General features: G+C 43.0%; 1 protein-coding gene across 2 annotated transcripts in view; it reads right to left on the reverse strand.

Moving 5' to 3' along the window:
• The window catches only part of SLC26A5 (solute carrier family 26 member 5), a 101,933-nt gene that overhangs the window by 26,134 nt on the left and 52,293 nt on the right, over positions 1 to 23,506 (reverse strand). For both annotated transcript variants that reach the window (XM_068272678.1, XM_068272679.1), the window contains 7 exons: positions 23,040 to 23,224; positions 20,418 to 20,582; positions 16,337 to 16,489; positions 15,409 to 15,491; positions 4,241 to 4,388; positions 3,428 to 3,541; positions 2,864 to 2,941 (listed from right to left, as the gene is read on the reverse strand). In XM_068272678.1, coding sequence (XP_068128779.1) covers positions 2,864 to 2,941; positions 3,428 to 3,541; positions 4,241 to 4,388; positions 15,409 to 15,491; positions 16,337 to 16,489; positions 20,418 to 20,582; positions 23,040 to 23,224 — 926 coding nt within the window. The remainder of the gene's footprint in view (positions 1 to 2,863; positions 2,942 to 3,427; positions 3,542 to 4,240; positions 4,389 to 15,408; positions 15,492 to 16,336; positions 16,490 to 20,417; positions 20,583 to 23,039; positions 23,225 to 23,506) is intronic.

Raw genomic sequence — 23,506 nt, forward strand, 5'->3', positions numbered from 1 at the left:
CATTGATTTACAAATGGTCCACACTCCCTTTATCATGGTTGGACAAAATTAACTCAATCAAAATGACGTACTTGCCTAAACTGCTCTACTTTTTCCGCACCTTACCGGTCAAGGTCCCAGACCATTACCTGCGTATTTTTCAAAGCCAGATAATGACCGTCATCTGGGGTCGTAAAGGTCCCAGAGTACAGAAATCAACTATGTTCGCCCACAGAGTTGACGGAGGTCTGAGTGTGCCACGTATTTTCTTACTATCAAGCCTCTTTCAATTCCAAAATACCCCCCTCTGGATCTTCCTAGAAATTCCCGATATCGCTCCTATGCTCCCTAGTAATCTGCTTTGGCTCCCTCATAAATTAAGGCCCTTCACGATCAGTCCTTCCCTACTACATAACTTACAAGTATGGGACTCAATACGCTACTCAGCTAATTTGCAGTCACCCCATCTCCCCTTACTGCCCTTAACTTGCAACCCGCTTTTTAAGCCAGGCTCGGAAGCTCCTTGGTCCTTTTCTTGGTGGACTGCCCATAATTTAACCTATGTGACCCACCTCCGCTCCCCCAGAGGCTTCTATTCTTGGTCAGAGCTCCAAGATAAACACAACATCCCCAAGTCAGAATCTTATCACTTTCTCCAACTTAGACATTGGATTAGCACTCTTCTTAACCTCTTGAGGACTGCAGGGCTAAACCCCCCTAGTGACCAGGCCATTTTGAGTAAAATTGGCCACTGCAGCTTTAAGGCCAAGCTGCAGGGCCGCACAACACAGCACACAAGTGATCCCCCCCCCCTCCTTTTCTCCCCACCAACAGAGCTCTCTGTTGGTGGGGTCTGATCGCTCCCCCCATGTTTATTTTTTTTTCATAAATATTTTCGTTTGTTTTTTTTAAAAAAAAGGCTGTTTCTTTAAACCCCCTCCCTCCCCACAGCCAGCCAATTAAGGCGATCGGCTGTCATAGGCTTTTGCCTATGAGAGCCGATCGCTCTCTTGTCCCCCAGGGGGACAGCAGTGTCACATGGCTGTCCCCAGTGCAGCGCTGCTGCTGATCGCAGCGCTGCACAGTCTAAATAGACGGCGATCACGCCGTCTAACAGTCTCCCGAGCGGCAATAGCCGCTCGGAGACTGAAGGCAGAGTGGAACTCCGCCCCCCAAGCAGGAGATTCGTGCGCAGCCTGCGCGCGATCTCCTGCAAAACAGAGCCCCAGGACTTTAAATCGGCGTGACGCGGTTGGCAAAAGGTTAAGGACCGCCAAACCATACCGCTGAACCATAACCCCTCCCCCCCCCCCGGGACCTTACACCATTCAAAAAAACATCTGTCTCCGCCACCCTGGCTCCCGAGGTCTTAATTTATTCCTTTCTTACACTCCCACAACAACCAATCCAACATGCTTATGTCGCTAGATGGGAATCTGACCTTGGGGAAACCAAAGACAGGGAAGACTGGTTAGACATTTGGAGCAGAGTAACCTGCTGCTCTAACAACTTACATAAGGTTGAAGCAGCCTACAAACTCATGACCAGATGGTACCTAGTCCCAGCCAGAATAGCTAAAGTTTTTCCTTCTGCCAACTCTTTTTGTTTTAGGGGATGCAGAGTCATAGGCGATATGCTTCACACCTGGTGGTCCTGTCCCCGCCTTCTTAGATTCTGGAGTCAGGTCTACAGACTATTGGCAGCCCTATTCCATAAATCAATTCCCAAGACTCCCTGGCAGGCCCTCATGCACGAGAAAATTGACTCAATTCTTACCAAAACAAGCTGGCCTCCCTAGTCTTCTCCGCAGCTACTATGTCCATAGCTAAAAACTGGAAAAAACCCTCAGTAAACTTTGAAGAGATTAAAACACGATTGAACAATTATATGATAAACAAAAAGCTAACCAGCGTCCTACGTGACTCCCACAAAAATTTTGAATGGATCTGGGACCCCTGGATTCTGTTAGAACATTCCACCATGGAGGATACCTTAATTAGCAGGCTATGAGATGGATCCCGTTCCTCTTCCTCTTTGTTCCCCTCTCCGACTCTCCTTTACTATCTCCTCTCCTCTCTCTGACTTTCTATTCTCTTTTTAACTCTTTTCCTTTTCTACCCTCTCTTTTCTACAATAGCAAGGGCCCCACGCACTTTATAGTGTGGACCCTGAAGACATTAACTTTGGCCAAACATCCACATCCTGGCCAAGTCCCCTTCCTATCCCACATCCCATTTCAAAGCATGCTCCAGACAGCTGGTATTATACCTCTGGATCACACTTGAGACTTTCATCAAAGTATCTCCCTCCCTTTATTCCCCATCCGATAACCACAATTAGGCTTAATACCCACTACATGAACCTACTACACATATGCCATGCACAAGACTGAAATATTGTTTTTTTTTCTCGCTTGTTTATGAACCATTTGCCTAGTCTTGGTTCCCTTGTTTACTGTAAATGGTATATCAACGCAATATTACCCTGCTGTAATGTTTATCCATGGATGTGTTATTGGAACCCCATGTTTGTTACCCTTTTAAAAACGGAAAAACTTCAATAAAAACTTTGAAAACAAAAAAGAAGCTTTCAAATAATGAGACGATCCTAGTAGTATTGTGGCACTGCATTAGTGAAGACGGGTGTTCCTGGGCAAGTGACGAGAAATAAAAAATGCTTTTACAAATATGGATTATCCACTTTACGCTCCAGTTATGGATACAGCCGTGACGAGGCACTGCAGCTTCTAATTTATTTTCAAACATGACTCAAATAACTTGTTTTTGCAGTCTTTGTTAAAGTTTATGCTGGGATGCACCTTTGTTTTTAAAAGTGCATATGAGAAAAAAAAAAGGTGTCTTAGAGCTATTCTTTAAAAACATACCTGAGGTAATGGTTCAAACAGATATCCAATGACCAGTATAACCAACAGCACCATTAATGAAGAGAGCAGGCCTGCGATCTAATAATGAACAATATATAGTTATAACAACACTTGCAGTGATCAATCAACATTTTAATTCTTAATTTATCATTTGAATCCTATTTATAAGGCAATTCTATAAAATACAGCAGTAAAAATATAGATTTACTTCATGGATAAAGTATAGAAAAAAGAAGAGTTGTTATTCCTGATCATTGGATTTACATACTGTCACAAAAATGCTTGACCCAAAAAACAATGGCATCATGCTAAATGACTGGAACTAAAGCTACATATTGATCAGAAACAATGGCCATCATTTAATCTAGGCATACGTAGCAGGGCTGTGGAGTCAGTACAAAATCATCCATCCGACTCTGACGTCTCAGTTTATGAGAGCACCGACTCCAACTCCAGGCGCCCAAAATTCCTCCAACCTCGACTCCACAGCCCCGATACATAGTACAGATATTACATCCTGACACACACAAAAAAGAAACAATAAATACAATGAAAGACAAATACCTGCGTATTTCCCCCAGTGCTCTCTTGAACTAGGCTTCTAGACATTGAACATGTCACAGCAAACGTATGAAAGAAAGAGCCAATAGAATTGCAGAGCCCCAAAGCAATGAGTTCCTGCAAACAACACACAATTCACTACACAGCACTCAAAGGAAAAAATGTTATTAAGGTTGTATGAAAAAAAAAAAAAAAGTATATTATTTTAGCCAATGTTTTAAAATTTGAATAAATATAAAAACTGGCACATATGGTATTATTTTGACCCATAAAGACTACTGATAACTGTTATTGTTTATCCATATCACATTATATGAAGGTATACATTTGGGCACCTAGTAGAAACTTGTATATAGGTTTACGTAATGTTAAAAGATCATACTTAAAGAGAGTCTGAAGCCAAATAAATTAGCTCTTTTTATTGCCCCCAACATTAAGATCAAAGCTGATTCGCCGCAGAAACGATGTATTTATCCCCCCGAAATCCCCCTGGCAAAATTCTCTTTTCGCTTCCTGGTAGAGGCAGAGCTTTGCGCAGTAGCTCTGCCTCTGCTTCAGTCAATCTCCACCGATCTCCGCCTATCTCAGTGAAAGAAGACAGATGGGCGGGGAGAGGCAGAGATCAGCGAAGATCTTTAAAACATTAATATGGTTAAAACCACGTGTCTTAAAAAATGACATAACAAAATATTTATAGTATAACAAAAAATGCAGTGATAGATTTCTTGAACAAGCCGACATTTTGTACACATGGACCTTCCATAGTAAACAAATAGGGAGAACTATTTTAAAAAGCAAAAACAAACTTTTTCCTACCTGATTGCCGTCTACTGCATATCCATGTTTAAGAGCAAATATTTTGGCCATCGATATGGTCATGGAAAATCCAACAACTGCTATTGGCACTGCATCCACTAAAACGCTTGAGAATAAATTAAGGTCGGGTAGTTCTGGGGATCGAAACCTACAGATGATGAAGAATAAAAAATAGTGACAAAGTTACCACCGTATCAATGCATAAGTCAGGCCAGGCGGGTCAATCAGAGTTTGTCTTAATATACATTTTTTTAAAACACTGCATAATAGAAAGTAAGGAAAAAATGTATGCTTGCCACATACACAGCAGCTAGACCAAGCAATATTTTAGGTATTTTTTCTTAGCTTCAGTTTTATTTTAAGTAAAAACAAGAACTTTACAATATACATATTTGAAGTATAAACATACTGGAGGCAATCAATATCTAAAACAGTCCAGGATAGTCTCCTTATAGCAGCATAAAAAACAATTCATAAAGAACATCATATAAATGGTTTTCTTATTGAATTATTCTAAGGGGATAGCAGCTTAGCTGACTGCATAACCATCTTTCCATGTTGTTTCAGAATTACTTGTGTGCATTCTGTGCTTGCAAAATCTCTTCCATACTGAAAATATGACAAAAATTCGCCTCGAACAGTTACTTTCTTGATACAGGGCCTTTTCAATGTCTAGCCATCTATAATCTAGCAGCAGCACAAAAAAACATAACCAACTCGTTTTTAGACAGGAACCTGATTGCCAGAAAGCGCTACCCAAGGGTTTGAGGCCAACATGCTTGACAGAACATCAAGATCATATTTTAGTCAGAAATCAAGAATTCAGAATTCAATTACTTGCGTGTATGGCCACCAGCACTGCAATTTATCAGCTTGGCAATCATACCCTTCAATTACTGTTATTATTGTTGATTTTTAAATGCAGTTTCTTTTTATAAAGTATAAAGTGTACATAAATGTGGTCCTCTGTAGTAACAGTTAAGTATAAAACAAACAAACCAAAAATAAAACAAAAAATTATGTTTATGGACAAAAATATGGAAACCCCTTGCAAAAGACATATAACCTAGACTAATATGGTGCAAGATCGCCTTTGGCATTCAGAACTGCTTGCACTCTTCTTGGATTGGATATAAATACTCTTTAGGGGAATATTTTCCCATTCTGCCTGCAAAACATTGGCAAGTTCCAATAATGATGGAGGCAGGTATAATGCTCGAACATTTGTCTCCAAAACTGACCACAAGGGCTCAATAATATTGAGGTCAGGAAATTGTGGAGGCCATGGCAATTGTGAAACTTGAGATTCTGAGATTCCCTGAGATTCTACCCCATTCAGCCATGTGCTAAAGCTTTTTAAAATTTCAGCTGTGTGTGATCTATTGAGGTCTCCTGTATCTATACTCAATTGCCATTGGTTGCTAAGTGTTTTATCCTGATGTACTTTGTATATATCATGTCAATATCCCGCATTTCTTTATGTACCACCTTTAAATCATTGTGATTTTTTGCCATATCATGTATGTGGAAATGTTGTTACTCTTTGTGCTACAATAAACTCTTTTGTTGGGGGGATGGGTCTGGCAGAATACTCTGAAATGGCTGCCCATTACATGACTGCCATGTTTCACTCTTAGTAGCAAACACTCTGGATTGTAAGCTTGGTAAGGCATTCTCCAGACGTAAAATTTGTCCAGAAGTTGGAAACCATATAAAGCTCGACTTATCTGACCAAATTACCTTTTTGCATTGTTCCATAGCCCAGGTTTAAGGACTTTGGCACCACTGATTCCTCTTAGTACCATTTGGATCACTGAGGAGTTTTGCAATGGCAGCTTGTTTTATGGCTGATAGGATTTGGGAGCATGAAACTCAGCATTCACATTTGTAGTTGTGGACTTCTATATTTCATCACAACCCTATGCAATGTTCACTTGTTGGTCACTTAACACACACTTCCGTCCATGCCGGTTTGTCAGATGTGAATTTTCCAATCTGACTGTGTGCAGTCATAATTTTAGATACTGTGACTCATGATACACCAAATGCTACCATGATTACATAAGCACCCACCATACAAACCTCAACAATTTGGCCACTTTGGAACTCTGTCAGCTCAGACATTCACTCTCAACTGCCCAAAATTGTATTTTTGTTCACCCTCTATTTCCCCACTCTTTGACTGAAAGTTGTCTATTTAAAATCTGTGTGTAATTTCGCACATGCTAATTGCTACTTTGCTGTTTTGCTTACATTAACTCATGTAACTGTTTATGGCCCATATGCAATTCCTTTTTTCTCCAGAGTTTTCTCCTGGGCGATATTTTCATAACTTGTCATAAAATACCTTATAAGAAAACACTGAAAATAGATTTGATAACACTCTTTCACCAACTTTTGGGTACTTTTTCAATTGTAAAATGCTGAAAAGTTAGTTTAAAGTGAAGATGAAAATTATCTCCTAGGAGATAACTCAGGTGAAAAAGTTAATTGATATGGCCCCATATCTGACTGTATGCCAGCATTATACTAGTTATGCTCAAGAAACCTTTCTCTTGGCTAGAAAAAAAATGTGTGTAATCTTAACAATAGTGTACAGGGTGGGCCATTTATATCGATACACCTTAACATAACTTTATTCTTTCATGAGTTATTTACAAGTTTCTATTTGTTTACAGCCATTGACATGTCGCCGAGGTCAACACATGAGGAGCGGATAGAAATTGTGTTGATGTCTGGTGAACGCAGTAACCGGGTCATTGCAGCAGATTTCAATGCAAGTCACCCTACAAGACCACCCATCTCCCATGCTACAGTTAGCAAGCTGTTTGCTAAGTTTCGTGAAACTGGGTCAGTGTTGGATTTGCCAAAATGTGGACGCATGAAATCTGTCACTAATGAAGAAACATCAGTGGCTGTCCTAGCTTCATTCAGCAAGAGCCCACAGCATAGCACTCGCCGCATGTCACTGGAGAGTGGCATTAGTCGAACATCCCTTCGGCGGATATTAGCTACTCACAAATGGCACCCTTACCAGGGGCAAACCCAGGATTTTCAAGGGGGGGGGGGGATTCCTGAAAGGTCTCGCTCAGCCATGCACAATACAGTATAATAATATAGTAGGACATCATGCTGGGTACACACAATACAGTTTCCCGTCCGACTGACAGGATCTGACAATTATTTCCTAAATGTCTGATCTGCTCCCGATCGACAACTGGTTTGACCAGGAGCAGTTTGGATACAGATAATAATGAGGGCAGCCGACATTGGTAATGAAGGGGAAAGTGAAGCATTCACACAGTGAGGCACAGGGCGGTGCTCATACCTGACTCTGTTAAGTTCCCCAGAGCTGCTCCATGCTCTGTACAAAGGCTGCTGCTCCACCCAAATTCAACTGTAGCAGGGAAAGAAAGGGGGCAGTGCTTTGAGCTGCAGGATACCTGCAGATATTCTGGTGTCTCAACTTGTGCCTGTCCCCAGACACTGCACCAGCCATGGTCTGAGGGGGAATTCTGGGCAGCTGTAATCCCCCCTTGCGTTTGCCTATGCTTACAAACTCCAGCTACTGCAGCATCTCAACGTGGATGACCCAGATCTGCGCAATGAATTTGCAAATGGACAAAACAATAATTGGAACAGGACCCTCAGTTTACGCAGAAGATTTTGTTCAGTGATGAGGCAAACTTTTATGTGAATAGTGAAGTTAACAAACAAAACCACCGCTATTGGTCTGACACTAACCCACATTGGAAAGATCCCTCCAACACTGTTGGAACAAAAAAAATTGATGGCATGGTGTGGTATATGGGGTGCAAAGATAGTGGGGCCATTCTTCATCAGTGGAAACCTCAAGGCCACTGGATATGCGAAATTGCTACATGATGATGCATTTCCCTCTTTATGTACTGAAGCTGCCACATTCCCTGAGTTTTTCCAGCAAGATGGTGCACCACATTATGGGTGTCAGGTCCGAGCATTCCTAGATTAACAGTTTCCTGGAAAGTGGATTGGTCGTCGTGGGCCAGTTGAATGGCCCCCAAGGTCTCCTGATCTGACCCCCTTAGACTTTTATCTTTGGGGTCATCTGAAGGGAATTGTCTATCCTGTGGAACTCTCTCCCGCTGCCCATCAGGCTCGCTCCCACCTTCAACACCTTTAAAAAAGCACTCAAAACTCACTTCTTCAAGGAGGCCTACATCAACTCAACACTACCCTAATCCTTTCTGCCAATAACTTCTTGATGCACCCCCTCCTTTTGTGTCACCAGCCCTTCCCTCTAGATTGTAAGCCTTTGGCAGGGCCCTCTTCCCTTGTGTATCATACTTGACTGTGTGCACTTTACCCAGAATTTGGAACTGGTAATTTTTTACCACTACCATTCCAGTTTATGATCTGGCATTGTACTATTATCTGCATTGTGTTGTGTATCTTATTGCTATTACCTGTATTGTTGTATCTATGGTCTATAACCTGTATTGTTCTGTCAACCCTGTTATCATTGTCTGTAAGCCTATTTATTGTACAGCGCTGCGTAATATGTTGGCGCTATATAAATCTAATAAATAATAATAATAAGATACAAGATGTGCAGCACCTGAAACTACGGATACTGGAAGCCTGTGCTAGCATTTCTCCTGCGGGGTTGCTATCAATGTGTGAAGAGTGGGGGAAGAGGGTTGCATTGACAATCCAACACAATGGGCAGCACATTGAATACATTTTATAAGTGGTCAGAAACTTGTAAATAGCTCATGAAAGAATAAAGTTACATTAAAACAAAGCACACCATTGTTTTTCTTGTAAAATTCCCAATAAGTTTGATGTGTCACATGACCCTCTTCCTATTGAAAAAACAAAAGTTGGATTCAAAATGGCCGACCTCAAAATGGCCGCCATGGTCACCACCCATTGTGAAAAGTTTCCCCCTCACATATACAGTGGGTTGCAAAAGTATTCGGCCCCCTTGAAGTTTTCCACATTTTGTCATATTACTGCCACAAACATGAATCAATTTTATTGGAATTCCACATGAAAGACCAACACAAAGTGGTGTACACATGAGAAGTAGAACGAAAATCATACATGATTCCAAACATTTTTTACAAATAAATAACTGCAAAGTGGGGTGTGCATAATTATTCGGCCCCCTTTGATCTGAGTGCAGTCAGTTGCCTATAGACATTGCCTGATGAGTGCTAATGACTAAATAGAGTACACCTGTGTGTAATCTAATGTCAGTACAAATACAGCTGCTCTGTGAGGGCCTCAGAGGTTGTCTAAGAGAATATTGGGAGCAACAACACTGTGAAGTCCAAAGAACACACAAGACAGGTCAGGGATCAAGTTATTGAGAAATTTAAAGCAGGCTTAGGCTACAAAAAGATTTCCAAAGCCTTGAACATCCCACGGAGCACTGTTCAAGGAGTATGGCACAACTGTACACCTACCAAGACAAGGCCATCCACCTAAACTCACAGGCCGAACAAGGAGAGCGCTGATCCAAAATGCAGTCAAGAGGCCCATGGTGTCTCTGCACGAGCTGCAGAGATCTACAGCTCAGGTGGGAGACTTTGTCCATAGGACAACTATTAGTCATGCACTGTACAAAGTTGGCCTTTATGGAAGAGTAGCAAGAAGAAAGGCATTGTTAACAGAAAGCATAAGAAGTCCCGTTTGCAGTTTGCCACAAGCCATGTGGGGGACACAGCAACCATGTGGAAGAAGGTGCTCTGGTCAGATAAGACCAAAATGGAACTTTTTGGCCAAAATGCAAAACGCTATGTGTGGCAGAAAACTAACACTGCACATCACTCTGAACACACCATCCCCACTGTCAAATATACTGGTGGCAGCATCATGCTTGGGGGGTGCATCTCTTCAGCAGGGACAAGGAAGCTGGTCAGAGTTGATGGGAAGATGGATGAAGCTAAATACAGGGCAAACTTGGAAGAAAACCTCTTGGAGACTGCAAAAGACTTGAGACTGGGGCAGAGGTTCACCTTCCAGCAGGACAATGACCCCAAACATAAATCCAGGGCAACAATGGAATGGTTTAAAACAAAACATATCTATGTGTTAGAATGGCCCAGTCAAAGTCCAGATCTAAATCCAATCGAGAATCTGTGGCAAGATCTGAAAACTGCTGTTCACAAACGCTGTCCATCTAATCTGGCTGAGCTTGAGCTGTTTTGCAAAGAAGAATGGGCAAGGATTTCAGTCTCTAGATGTGCAAAGCTGGTAGAGACATACCCTGGCAGCTGTAATTGCAGCAAAAGGTGGTTCTACAAAGTATTGACTCAGGGGGCCGAATAATTACACACACCCCACTTTGCAGTTATTTATTTGTATAAAATGTTTGGTATGATGTATGATTTTCGATCCACATCTCACATGTACACCACTTTGTATTGGTCTTTCACGTGGAATTCCAATAAAATTGATGCATGTTTGTGGCAGTAATGTGACAAAATGTGGAAAACCTCAAGGGGGCGAATACTTTTGCAACCCACTGTACTAATGTGCCACAAACAGGAAGTTAATATCAGAATCAGAATCAGAATCAGAATTTATTATCGCCAAGTACAACGGTGGATTGTACCCGGAATTGGTTTTGGCGCATACAGGGTCGTTGGTGAAGAAACAAAAAAATAAGAGATACATACAGTTAAGCATGGCACATACATAGACATGGGACAAGCATACATAGAACATTACAGCTTGTGCATACAGTTAAGCAGAGTGCAGCATCACATACAGTTAAGCATGGTACATACATATAGACAATAAAAGCAAAAAATAAAAGCAAACAGAGCATTACAGCATACGTACAGTTAACTTAATACAAGCATAGCAAGGCAAACACTGATAGCAGGAACAGAAAAGAGTGGGACTGGAGGAGCAGCCTGAGAGCTGATATGAGCGCTGCCATTTTCGGCACTGGACGCTACACAGCGACACGCTCCCAACAAGACAGGTGCTACCGATTGTCCACGAAAGTAGAGAGAAGAAACTGAGGAAGCTGAGGGGCATCATGATGGAGGCGGACAGCAGAGTTCACTCGGACCAGGTTGCCCGAGTAGAAGCGCTTCTGATTTCAAGTCCGCACAGCTGAGTAGTGAGGGTGCAGACACAGTGGGGGCCCTGTGGGGCCAGGGTGCACCCGGGGGCACCTTTGGGTGGTGGATGTGGGGCCAGCCTGGCTGGGCAGCAGTGGTGGACAGGCCAGGGGGGTCCAGTGGGGTCCGGGGGCACCTTGGGCGGTGGATGTTGGGCCTGGGGCCACCCTGGCTGGGCAGCAGTGATGGACAGGCCAGGGGGGTATTTCCCTTGGTGGTGGCAGGGCACATAAGGGGGGAGCAGCATCATCCCTGTGGCTGCGTGGTAGCCTACCTCCCTCAAGTAGAATTTCCGTTCCGGGGGAGCAGCAGTGAACAGACACATGTCGGCGAAAACAGCTGCAGGCCACGTGGACAGGCCCGACCCAGGACTCCTGGCCGATCGGCGAGGCGAAGGAGCTGGAGCCAGAGCCTCAGAACGCAGCTGCTGGCAGGTGGCAAACACCCCAGTGGCACTGTGAGGGGGGGGGACCCGGTGGTGGAGGGCGGAAGGCACCCGGCAGTGGAGCACACTCAACGGTGACCGAGACTGCACCGACCCCGGAGTCTCCTGGCCTCCCTGGATGATCCCGTGGGCAGCGGCAGCGGTGGGTTCACGTCTGGGCTCCCCTGACCAGGGGAGCGCGCCGATTGGCTCCGCAGACGAGGGTGGCATGCCGCCCAAACAGCTGATGGGGGCGGAAGCGCGGCCAATGGAGTCCTGCGTCGGCCTTGTGGCTGGGATGTGTGGAGGACAGGGCCTCTCCGCAGGGAGCCGTCGCGGATGACGAGCTGCGGGGCTGTGACGAGACGTGCGGGTGGCAAAGCCGGTTGTCTGGCCGCGGCGGTGTAGATCAGCAGGCTCCGTCCTGCTTCCTGATGTCTGCTGCGGTGCTCACTGGGTCTTGCACGTGGGTCGCGAACAGCTGATGTTCACGCGGACCGCGACCCGATGGCTGGTGCCGAACCAGCATATCCTTCTCCAGCGTATCCTCCTCAGCGTGAAAGAGGGGCTCAGAGGTGAGCAGAGAGGAGATGACATGTTTTAAAGTAAAAAAGACCGGAGCCCTGTGGCCGCGGCGACCGAGTCCGGCGCCATCTTGGGAACTATACATCACCAACCATTCCCATTTTATTAAGGTGTATCCATATAAAAGGCCCACCCTGTAGTATGAGGGCAATTGGATTATATCTAATCAGATTAGACAATTAAAGGTAGGTCCTTATAACAAACTGATGCTGAGTAGATTGCCTTAAAGTAAACCTGTAGGGAAAAAAAAGTTTTAAAAAGGCAGATGCACCTATGTAGTCCTCCTTGACCTTGTCCTGCTGGCTGGGACCCTCTTCACCTCTGTGAAGGTCAGAGTGCAGCTGTACTGTGCAGGAGCCTGTAGGGCTGTGTCTGCACAGTAGCAAAAAGGCCACTCTGCACCAAACAAATAAGTCATACCCTACTGGTGCCTATGCAGCATGGCTGCACTTCCACTTTTATGGGAGCATGGCGACGAGCAGCATATTCAACAATTTTGTTGAACATGTTTCAGAAGGATCCAGCACTGTAACGGAGGGATGTAAGGAGATGAGGAAAGCCTCTGGACTACCCAGAGACTTCCCTCTACTGAGGGCAAGCATTTAGGATTTTCTTATTTTTGGCTTCAGGTTGTAACATCTGAAACTATGGCAGCTGCGGATACGCAGGCTATACCCGCAGCCGCCTTTGTTCCCTGTTCACAGGCCTTATCCGTCTTGGCGGCGTCCAGCACGCCGGGAACGGCATTGTCTCTTGCTCATAGGGTCTCTGTATCGCGCGGGCGGGCGCGGAGACAGGACCTTTATGCTGGAAGAAGGCGCATCAGCTGACCTGCCGGTCGGCTGACGTCAGGAGTGACTCGCGCCGCTCGGATTGGCTGATTGCTAGGGGGCGTGGTGCTGGGCTCTCCTCGGCTTCTTAAGCCTTCACAGATCATTGGCAACTGGTCTGCTGTTGCGAATACACTCATGTTAGCGCTCAGACCTAGTGAGGTTCCTGTTGATGATAGATGTATATGCAGTGTTTGCGATATACATCTATCTATAGTTAGTTATTAATACATTGTATTCTGATAACCTGTGTATGATTCTGGCTACTCTCTGACCTTGCTATTGCTAAACGATTCTGTACCTCTGCCTTTCTGACTTAGTTGCTGAACCTCTGCCTGATATTAACTACTCTCTCGCCTGCCTGTTATCAAACCTTTCCTGTCTGACTACTCTACTCACCAGTGGGTCCTAGCCACTGGTGAGGTGCTCTTAGCTATTAGAACCTACCAGCCCCTCTGGTGAGGTTCAGACTTACTTATATAGCTCCAGTTACTGATAGTACCTTGCCAGCTCCTCTGGCAAGGTCTAGTTAAACTATTCAGACATTTGTGCTGTTAGTACCTTACCAGCTCCTCTGGTAAGGTTTAGCCAAACTTCTTTAATTCTCTCTTTGTTAGTACTTTGCCAGCTCCTCTGGTAAAGGCCTATTGTTACTTGTGTTGGTAGACCCTCCAGCTCCTCTGGAGAAGTCTATACTGTTGCACCAAACACCACACCTTACTCTCTGCGAGCTATACTGGTATTATTGGTGATACTGCAGATCACCACATAATCAGGTATAGCGTCTGTATTATTGGTGATTCTGCAGATCACAAATAATCAGACGTCTGAGTTGCAGCACCCAATCGTTACACAGGTACACTTTAAGATTTGGTGATATTTTAACCAGCTACTCATGGAAGGAAGAGGAGATACCTGGGCGACAGAGGATATGCTTATTTCTCTGCCACCAGCCGCTAACAAATATATACAAATGTGGGTAATAAATGTCAGTCCTCATTGGTTTAAAGAAGAAGAAGAACACTCATTATTGTTTAAGTAGCCTGTGTTTGTTAAAAATTACATTTGTAGTTCACCTGAAGTATCACTGTGATATCGCTACTTGTGCACATTCCAACTTTTTGTAAAACCTTAAAGACTGTCTCTGGTCACAAAAAAAGTTGAACATATAGGTAGTTTATGCACTGGGTACAGTTAGATGAACATACAAAGTTTACATCTGGTACATTGCAGTGTCAAGAACAGACACACATTTATATCTGTAGTAGTACCTTCATCTTCCTCTTCACATGCTGATGCCTTGCAAGTGCGCACTCGGCATAGTGTCCTTGCGCCCCCCCCCCCCCAGTCCCCTCCAAGCCTTGTGCCCTCCCTGTCATGCAAATATGCCTATGAAGTCCCACACATGCTCTGCACAGATTATGGGCTGGACTGATGACATTATAAGAGCTAGGCTTGTTTTAGTACGGCACTTGGGGAAGAGATGAGAAACATAGCATAGGCAGAGCAGAGTGATTATAAAGATAAGAAATCAGGTATCATGAAAGACAGCATGCTATAATTCTTATCCCAGATGTCTGCCTGCCTGGATCAGATTACATCTCTTTTCACAGTGGGTGTGTTCTGGAAGCAGAACATGGGGAAGGGTGGGGGAGTGGAGTCATGACATCAATCCCCAGCATCCTTTGCACCCATGGTTAGGAAAGAAAAATAATTGCCTGAGCCCAATTTCAGACAGTAGGTGGGGATTTCAAGCCCATATGTGGAATACAGACCATGGGGGTGAGGAAATCATAATTTATTATGTGTTATTTAATATACATTGACAATTTATTAGGTTTTAAGCAAACTGTAATTTATCATTTTATAATTTGGGTACTCTAAACTTTCCAGCCACTAGAAGGTACAGTATGAGAAGAGCATAAGCACCCTTCAGTATAATGGAGACATAGTTACTCTATACTCACTGTGCCTTCTCTTGGCAAAAAAGAAAACCCTCATCAGATTGATCGTCTCTTCACATGGCAAGACATAGGCTTCAGCAAGTCAGAAGTGGGAAAGGCAAGCATGGCTATAATGCTAGATGTAGGCAGCATGTTTAGAGGTAATTTTACTAGATATCCTCATTAGGCACATAAGAGTACATTCATGCCAGTGAGATGGCCCTAAACAGAATACAGCTTGAGCAGAACTTTTGCAAAAATTACGTACCCTGTAGGGATATTTCCCACCACATCTACACCATAGGATTCTTTGAGCTTCAGTCCAGCTGAAACTCCAGTTGAGATAATAACCTTGGGGGAAAAAAAATAAAACATATTAAAGGATTTTGCCCTGATGGCCACAGCTCTCCTTCTGGCAGTGGAGTATTGTGTGCATGAGCATGAAGGGGGTTGGCACAACATGGTAGTCTGTGGCAGCTGCAGTTAAAATGCTGTCCAAATTTGACTTCCTACAAATCTATTGTGCAGCAAAACTTAAGACCTGAAAAGAGAGTGCCAGGTCTCTCAAAGGGTCAGGCACTATTGTGCTACAGTTAGGAGCTTGCTTACTGTAGAGCCTAGGTGCAGAATATTCTCAGAATGCTCTTCATTGTTAATTCAGGAGGAATGGGCCATGATCAAGCTTTATTCTGCTTTTATACACCAAAGAAAAGAAAGTCATCAACATGGCCTAGCACTGGTCAGACATAATTGAGGGGAATGGTTTGGCAAACAACACAGTTTTAAACTGTATATGGCCACATGCTTCAATGTGACAAGCATTACTGACATGATGAGACTAATGTATAAAGTTAGTTTTTAAAATAGATTAGGGATTGTTAATGAGATGCAACTAATTTTGGGTTGATGCAGGATTATTTTAATAATCCTAATTTTGTAAGCAAATCTATGGAATTTGAAAATGGACCAATCAAACTCTACTTTGGAAAGTTTTAAATTAATTCAGTTTCAAATATAAATTTGCATACAAAATGTTCATAATCTTGCATCTCAGTGGCCATTCCTAGATTGGATAATGCAATGAATAGTAAAAATTTCTAAACAGTGTTAGTCCTACACATAGAACAAGTTCAGTTATCTGTGTGCAATGCAGATCAATCGAAAAGGAATAACACAGGTCTAATACTTGTACTTACAACAATGATTTCCATAGGAATTGGAACTGGCAATTTCTTTTTAAAGCGATCATTGATTTCTTTGGCACAAAGCAGTAATATAATGCATATCAGCCCAGTGATTATAGTGGCAGCACAGGTCATTGTGATGTTCGATAAGACAGCAACAAAACTCTGCAATAAACAAAGGTAATTTGCAGCATCAGATGTGTAGCAAACCCATACTTGATTCTGACTACCTAGTACAGAGTTCCCAGTGCCAATGGCTTTAAGGGCTGTCATGTGATAACAGGTAGCTGTTAATACAAAACAAGCTCACCTGAAAACTATTTCAAAAATTGTGAAAATATAGCTACTCAAAGGATACCTTAGTCCCAAATATAATTGAAAATGGACACCCTGTGTGTGTGTGTGTGTGTGTGTGGAGGTGCGGTAAGTCTATAGACTTACCGCACCTTTCGTGGCCTGGTGTTTCTCTCCAATCATCTGTAAAAGGCCCCATTGTAAAACCCTGGTCGGCAGGGTCGACACAGGCGCAGTAAGTCTCCAGGAACTAATTGCGCCTACCCAGGCTTTACAACGGGGTGGTTTACTGAGGATTGGAAGGAGACACCGAGCCATGGGAGGTGAGGTAAGCCTTTGCGCACCTCCCCCGCCCCCCAGCACACACACACACACACACACACACACACACACACACACAGGGTGTCCATTCCCGATTATATTTTGGAGTATTCATTTAAGTGCAGCAGAGAAAACTTTTCACCCAGTCAAAATTTAGCATAGTAAATAAAAACATATGTACAGTTTTCAGGTACGTGCAGAATATAGTGCCAGAGCATTAGCTGCAGAACTGCACTGTAAAAATTGCTGCCTTGCATGAGAAAAAAAAATATATAAGTAATTACCCAATTAAAGGGGAGCTGAGGTGACTTAAAGATGGAATTAAAAAACAAGTACAAATAATTAGTATAATTGGAGGAATACATTAACATAACTTGGAGTTCGGCCCAGTGCACACTTGCACAATGGAAAATAGTTCCATGTAAAAACGAATCCATGGAATGGATCAGGTTTTAAAAGGCACCAGTTTTCCATTTGTGACCCTCCGTTCCAGTAGCACACGGTCAATGACACGGACGCATCGATCCGGAAAAAGAAAATCTCTGCAGACCCAAACTCTCTAGAACGGATCCGTTCTAACGGAGCAATGTGAATGGATCCTATTGATTAACATAGGATCCGTTCACCTCCGTTAGGATCCGGTCTGTTTAGCTAAACGGACCATTTTTAAGGCCAGTGTGAACCGGGCCTTCCTCTTTAAAATAACCAATCTCTTGACAGCAGTGTACATTACAGGTATAAACATATCAGTGCTTCCTTAAAAATTATTTTTCCATCTCAGTCTGCAGCCAACTATGATTTTCAGCTATGATAAATGCCTTAGAGGGAACCTGTAGTGAGAGGGATATGGAGGCTGACATTTATTTCATTTTCAACAATACCAGTTGCTTGGCAGTCCTGTTTATCCTCTGCCACTTATACTTTTAGCCATAGACCCTTAACAAGCATGCAGATCAGAGGTTTCTGACACAAATCTAACAAGATTAGCTGCATGCTTGTTTCAAGTCGCAGTGGATGGGATGTCGGGACACACTGGAAAGAAGAGACGAAACAAAAATCGGGAGTGTGTCAGTAACACTGAAAACAATATAATGATAAAAGGGCTACTCACAAAGGTGGGTTGCTGGGGGCAACTGACCACAGGAAGCAGGTGGAGATAATGAACCCGTCTCCACTCGCGGTGTCCCAGACTGGGACTGGTTGCAGTCGGTTCTTCTTTAAAAGACAATAACTGCTTCAATCATGGTCCATTTTTGAACCCCGCCCACAACAGATGTAGGGGGGTGACTAAGTGAATAAGCGCAATGAGGCTAAAGAAGTGCCAAGGGGTTTATAAAACGGAGTTAAAACAACAGTAAAAACGATAAATGAGGTGGCTTACCTCAGTAAGGATATTCTCATAGGAAAAAAAAGAATTTTATTTTTGCACAGGCAATGCGTTTCAGGCCAATAGGAGTGCCAGAGTATGTTGAGCTAGTATGCATGGAGCATTTTTGTTTCAAGTGTATGATTCAGAAAGACTTGTTTCAAGTTTATGATTCAGAAAGACTTGTTTCAAGTGTATGATTCAGACACTAATGATAAAAAATGGTCAGCCGGACTGTCAGGCAACTGGCATTGCTTAAAAAGAAATAACTATAGCAGCCTCAATATACCTCTGGCTTCATGTTCCCTTTTAAGGTTATCTCAACTAAGGGGGGGGGGGGGAATACACGGTGGCTATACCTGGAGCTAAATTTAATGGCACTTCAGCTTTGCCAGTCTTCTCTCCATCTTAGTGTCGTGCCACTTGTTTAAAGTTCTGACTGAACCAAAACATACAGTATGCTCTGTCCGCTTTGCATGCCCCCTTTGATTGCGCTCCTGAATGGCCATGCACAGCAGCATTCTCTGGCTAAGTGCGGTTCAGAACCATTTGTAACTGTGCATGCCCAGGATGCTCCTGGCCGAGGTGTGCACAAAGAGCATGAATGGGGGGGGGGGGGGGGGAAGAAAGCTTCAAGACAGAGATGAGGGGCAACAGAGTTTGTGGGGGCACAGAAGAAGCCACAGGTATGGCCACCTCTTTTTTTGTCAGTTCAGGTGTGCATAAGTTACTAATCATGACAACAGTATACCGTTTGGTGAACCATATGCCCAAAATTTGCAGCTGTTCCTTCAATTACCTGCATCACTGCATTTATATTACCACAAAAGACACAGGTAAGAGTGAAAGTAATGATACACATTCGAAAAGAGCTTGCCGTATCCATTCTCATGGCCACACTCTGTGTGTGGCCGCGAACAAGAGGGTCCCAGACAGCAGCTGTGAAGTCAATGAGGACATTGGAAGCCTCTGGATCATCCAGACACTTCCCTCTGCTTAGGTATCTTTTTTTTTTTTTAACAAAAGTTACAGGTTTGCTATGACTAGATCAGTTGCAACAAGCTGTGTTTTACCAATTTCAAACTGTACCCAATGGGTGGAGATTTTTGGCTTATCAGTCTTTTTTTTTTTATTACTGTAGCCAGTATGGTCTGAAATGTTGTGTGTTCTGTGATGCACCATTGTAATGAGTGGTTATGTAAGTTACCGCAGCCTGTCAGCTCAAACCAGTTGGTCATTGTCCTTTGACCTCTCTTGTTACACTCTACCTGAGGCAAACCTAGTACAAAAAGAGATACTTTGCTAAAAAGAGGGAAGCCTCTGGATCCTGAAGAGCATTATTACGTCCTTCTGGCCCCCACTGTTGCTGCGCACAGACCCCTGGAACAGATCAGTCAAGAGCTTGTCGGATATGTTATCATGGCACTGGCAAGGCCATACACCCGCGGGTGCTGTTTGGCCTTGCTCATGTATGAAGAGGAGCACAGACCCAAAACTTCTAGAGGGTCAAGGGCAGGGGAGGTCATCTGGAGAAAGACGTGGGAAGCCTTTGGAGGATCCACAGGCTTTCCTCTTCGTAGGTAAGCATCTAATTTTTGTATTGTACAACATCTTGGATTCTCTTTAAAAAAAAAGTAATTTCCACCTGAAAAACTATCACTCACTAGATGTTGGTCTTTTCACAAAATTGTGAGTAAACGCTAGTGCATTAGAATTCCAAAGGAACTGACCAAACAATCTGATCTGCAACGCTTCCCTCCTAGACGCACAAAGGAAATGCCAAAGTGAGACTATGTAGTCATGTGGAAGGATTGGGGTACCGCTACCAGGGATTCAGGACAAAGGCCCCTAATCCTTAGCTTGAGTAACACCACTGAATCATTCCATGGTCAGAACCACTGTGATCACATTTTCTGGATTTGACTATATGATGTGGGCATTATTTGAACCTCTTGACCTGTACCATTACATTTACCTCATACACAACTGGAGATCTCCTTGACATTTTTAAGAATACATCCTTTAAGACATTTTTTTTCAAACTGAAATAACTATATAAATGTGACAGAAAAAAAAGTCAGTGACAACTATTATAAGCATTAGGATACTTACAAATATGACTGCCAGAGGTCCACTGTACCTCTTCGTCTTAATTCCAAATAGATATTTTAACTGAGATATGAAGACATGTACTGCAGCTGCAGTAGTGAATCCTCGTACCAAAGGCTCAGTCAGGTAAATGGCTACAAAGCCAAATCTAAGTAATCCCAGACATACCTAGTAACAAGAAACAACAATTAGCTATTCTACAGTATCTTAGTAATCAAGGGTTATGTAATTGTGCCATGTTGTCCAACAACTGGCTGTGATACACATGTGATATGTTTGGACTGTATGGATTGTATAGTGAGATTACTGTTCACACCCCATCTGATCTATAAAGTTACACTTGAGCCCTGGAGTTACCCTTGAGCCTCTGGAATTACTCTGGAGTAAACTTAAAGTGGATCTGAGCTAAACTTTTACTCATTGCATAATTGTGTTCCTTTCATATAGTCTATAGGGCATTCCTCAAGCCAAATACTTTTTTTTGTTTTAATACTCTAATTCCTTATAAACTAAACAAGCCTTGCCCACAGCTTCTTCAGAGTGCCTTGGCACTCTCAGACTCATGTAGCAAGGGCTTATGGGAGCTCAGTCTAGGCAGGAGGAGGTTACTAGCCAGCAATTTCAGAGGCAGAGGGGAGGAGGGAGGAGGAGAGCGGAGTGATGTTTTCACAGATTAAGGGCTGGAGATGCAGATCAGCTTTGCCTGTGTGTAATGTGACAAACAGAACATGGCTGCTCTCATTGTATCATAGGAATAAATAATCAAACTGTTGAAGCCGTTTGCAGCTAGATTTGCTGTGTAAACTATCTAAACTTACGAGAAGATATTTAGACAAGTTACTTGTCATAGTTAGTTTTTCATCTCGGATACGCTTAAAGTGAACCTTAAGTCAGAAAAAAAGAGTTTTACTCACCTGAGGCTTCTACCAGCCCCCTGCAGCAGTCCTGTGCCCTCGCAGCCACTCACTGATCCTCTGGTCTCCCACTGCCAGCTAGTTTTGCCGACAGGACTGGCCATGCGTAGCTTTTTCCGCATTCCCGACTGTAATTAGCGCTATTGCGGGCCGCAACGCGTACAAAAATACGCGTTGCCGCATTACGAACGCATAGATATGCGGCAACGCGTATTTTTGTACGCTGTGTTGTATTGCGCAGAAGCCGATATCATAGGTTTGTACTGGGATCACTGACCTATGACAGCGACCGTGTATGCGCTTGTGTGTGTTATGGTTTAGGGGGTATATTTGGGTTAGGAAAACACCTGGACTCCGGGACTTTTCTGCTGAGACCAACAGACGTGTTGGATTGTGTTGCAAGGTGTTTGCCCTGAGGGAGGATTGACGGAGTCCCCTCTTCTTTGGGTGATGCTACAACAACTGGTGAGAATGTTGATGCCTGCTTACTCATAATTACTAACCTTTAAACTACAATTCTTCAAATACCTTTTTAAATATACATTTACATTTATAACAGAATTATAAAACAATACTATAATTGTATGAATGATTCAGTTTTGCCTATATTTCTTTTTAACCTACAATCAGTAGTGTGCGCTTTGTAGCAGGGTTTAAAAACACTATGTTTTGGGGCAAAAAACTGGCAACTATGGAATGGATATATTGGTGTTCTGGCCTGTGTAAGTTAATATTTGCACATAGCACAAAGTAATTAGGCTAGGCAGCTGCAATAAAACAGTAGACTCAAACGTGTTTTTAAAGCAAGACTGTAACTTTAAGCCATTTGGTCACTGCAGTCACTGATGGTTTTGTGGATACAAGGCTGTTATTTCTTCCTATGGCTACCAGAGCTCAGCATTTTTCTCAAAAACAACAATTGCAAAATGGAAAACAACTCAGATCTAGTTTTGGCTCATTTGTTCCTTATGCACGCACTGTCATATATAAAATGGCCTTACAGGGGTTGCTAGTAGAAGACAAACAATATAAACATATACCTTAGAATGTAAAATGAATCTAAAATCTTCACAGACATCAGGTAATAATCTGTGTAGGCATCACCCCATCCTCTGCCCCAAACATAACTGAGGAAAACGGCAATTAGTAAGATTGGAGTTTCTTCATCCAATGGTTTAGTTTAGGCAAGATCTGTCACGGATCTTAGTCTATGTATTCACACTGAACATGTAAAAGTTTTCCCATGTGCAAGTGCAGCACAGCATGTGCAACACTTTGTCTCTCGCTGCAAGTTCTAGTAAAACAGCATTCTAGACAAAAAAAATCTTTCCAAATTACCAATATTCTCCGATTGGCATTAGCTAGCGCACACATTTCCCAAACACCCTATTTCAGCATGTGCGCAAAAGGAGATTTCCAGATTCCCACCACTTCCCTTTCCTTTAAAATACAGTAGCATCATTTTCAGCAGAATGTGCTTTAAGTGATAACGAAAATATTCTGCGTTTTAGAAGAGACACTGCTTTACACTGCAGTGCTTTTAGCAGAGGATGGTTTTGTTTCCTTTTTGCCCATGCGACTTGGTACCTGGTCCTATAAAAAGGAGAAATATACAGTATGTCTTCATAGCCATAGCCAGGCATATTTTGTAATGTATTCAGCATCATGTGCACAAATGAGAATTAAAATGTCTTACATAGCTAGAAAGTACCTGAATAAGGCCAGACAGCAAAGTAATTGCAACAGCTACTTTTACTCTCATTGCATCTCTTGCATCAATTTTCTCTTGGTAATCTGAGCCGTTTGTAACGTTGGATGCCACTATATCAAACATCTCATCTGGAGCAACTTTTACTGCAACGCCACCAATCATTAGACTTATCACTGCAAAAGTACCTGAAAAATAAGTTAGTCATTTATTAGCTATACATTTGAATACAAAACAACACCTTTCCAGTCTGTCCTTAAGAACAGAACCTGGTGAGCCCCTGACTGAACTGAATTTAAAAGAATATACAACATTGTTTAATAATGAATGATCCGAAGTGGGTAAAAACATGATATATTACATGCAACTGCAGCCAACTCTACTTAGGGCACTTACAGGCAGGTGCTATTAGCAACATGCCTGGAAACATTGTTAAATACTAATGAGTAGTTTTGTTAATACTTAGCCAG

Source organism: Hyperolius riggenbachi, chromosome 3 (genome assembly GCF_040937935.1).
Source record: "Hyperolius riggenbachi isolate aHypRig1 chromosome 3, aHypRig1.pri, whole genome shotgun sequence".
Classification (NCBI taxonomy): domain Eukaryota; kingdom Metazoa; phylum Chordata; class Amphibia; order Anura; family Hyperoliidae; genus Hyperolius; species Hyperolius riggenbachi.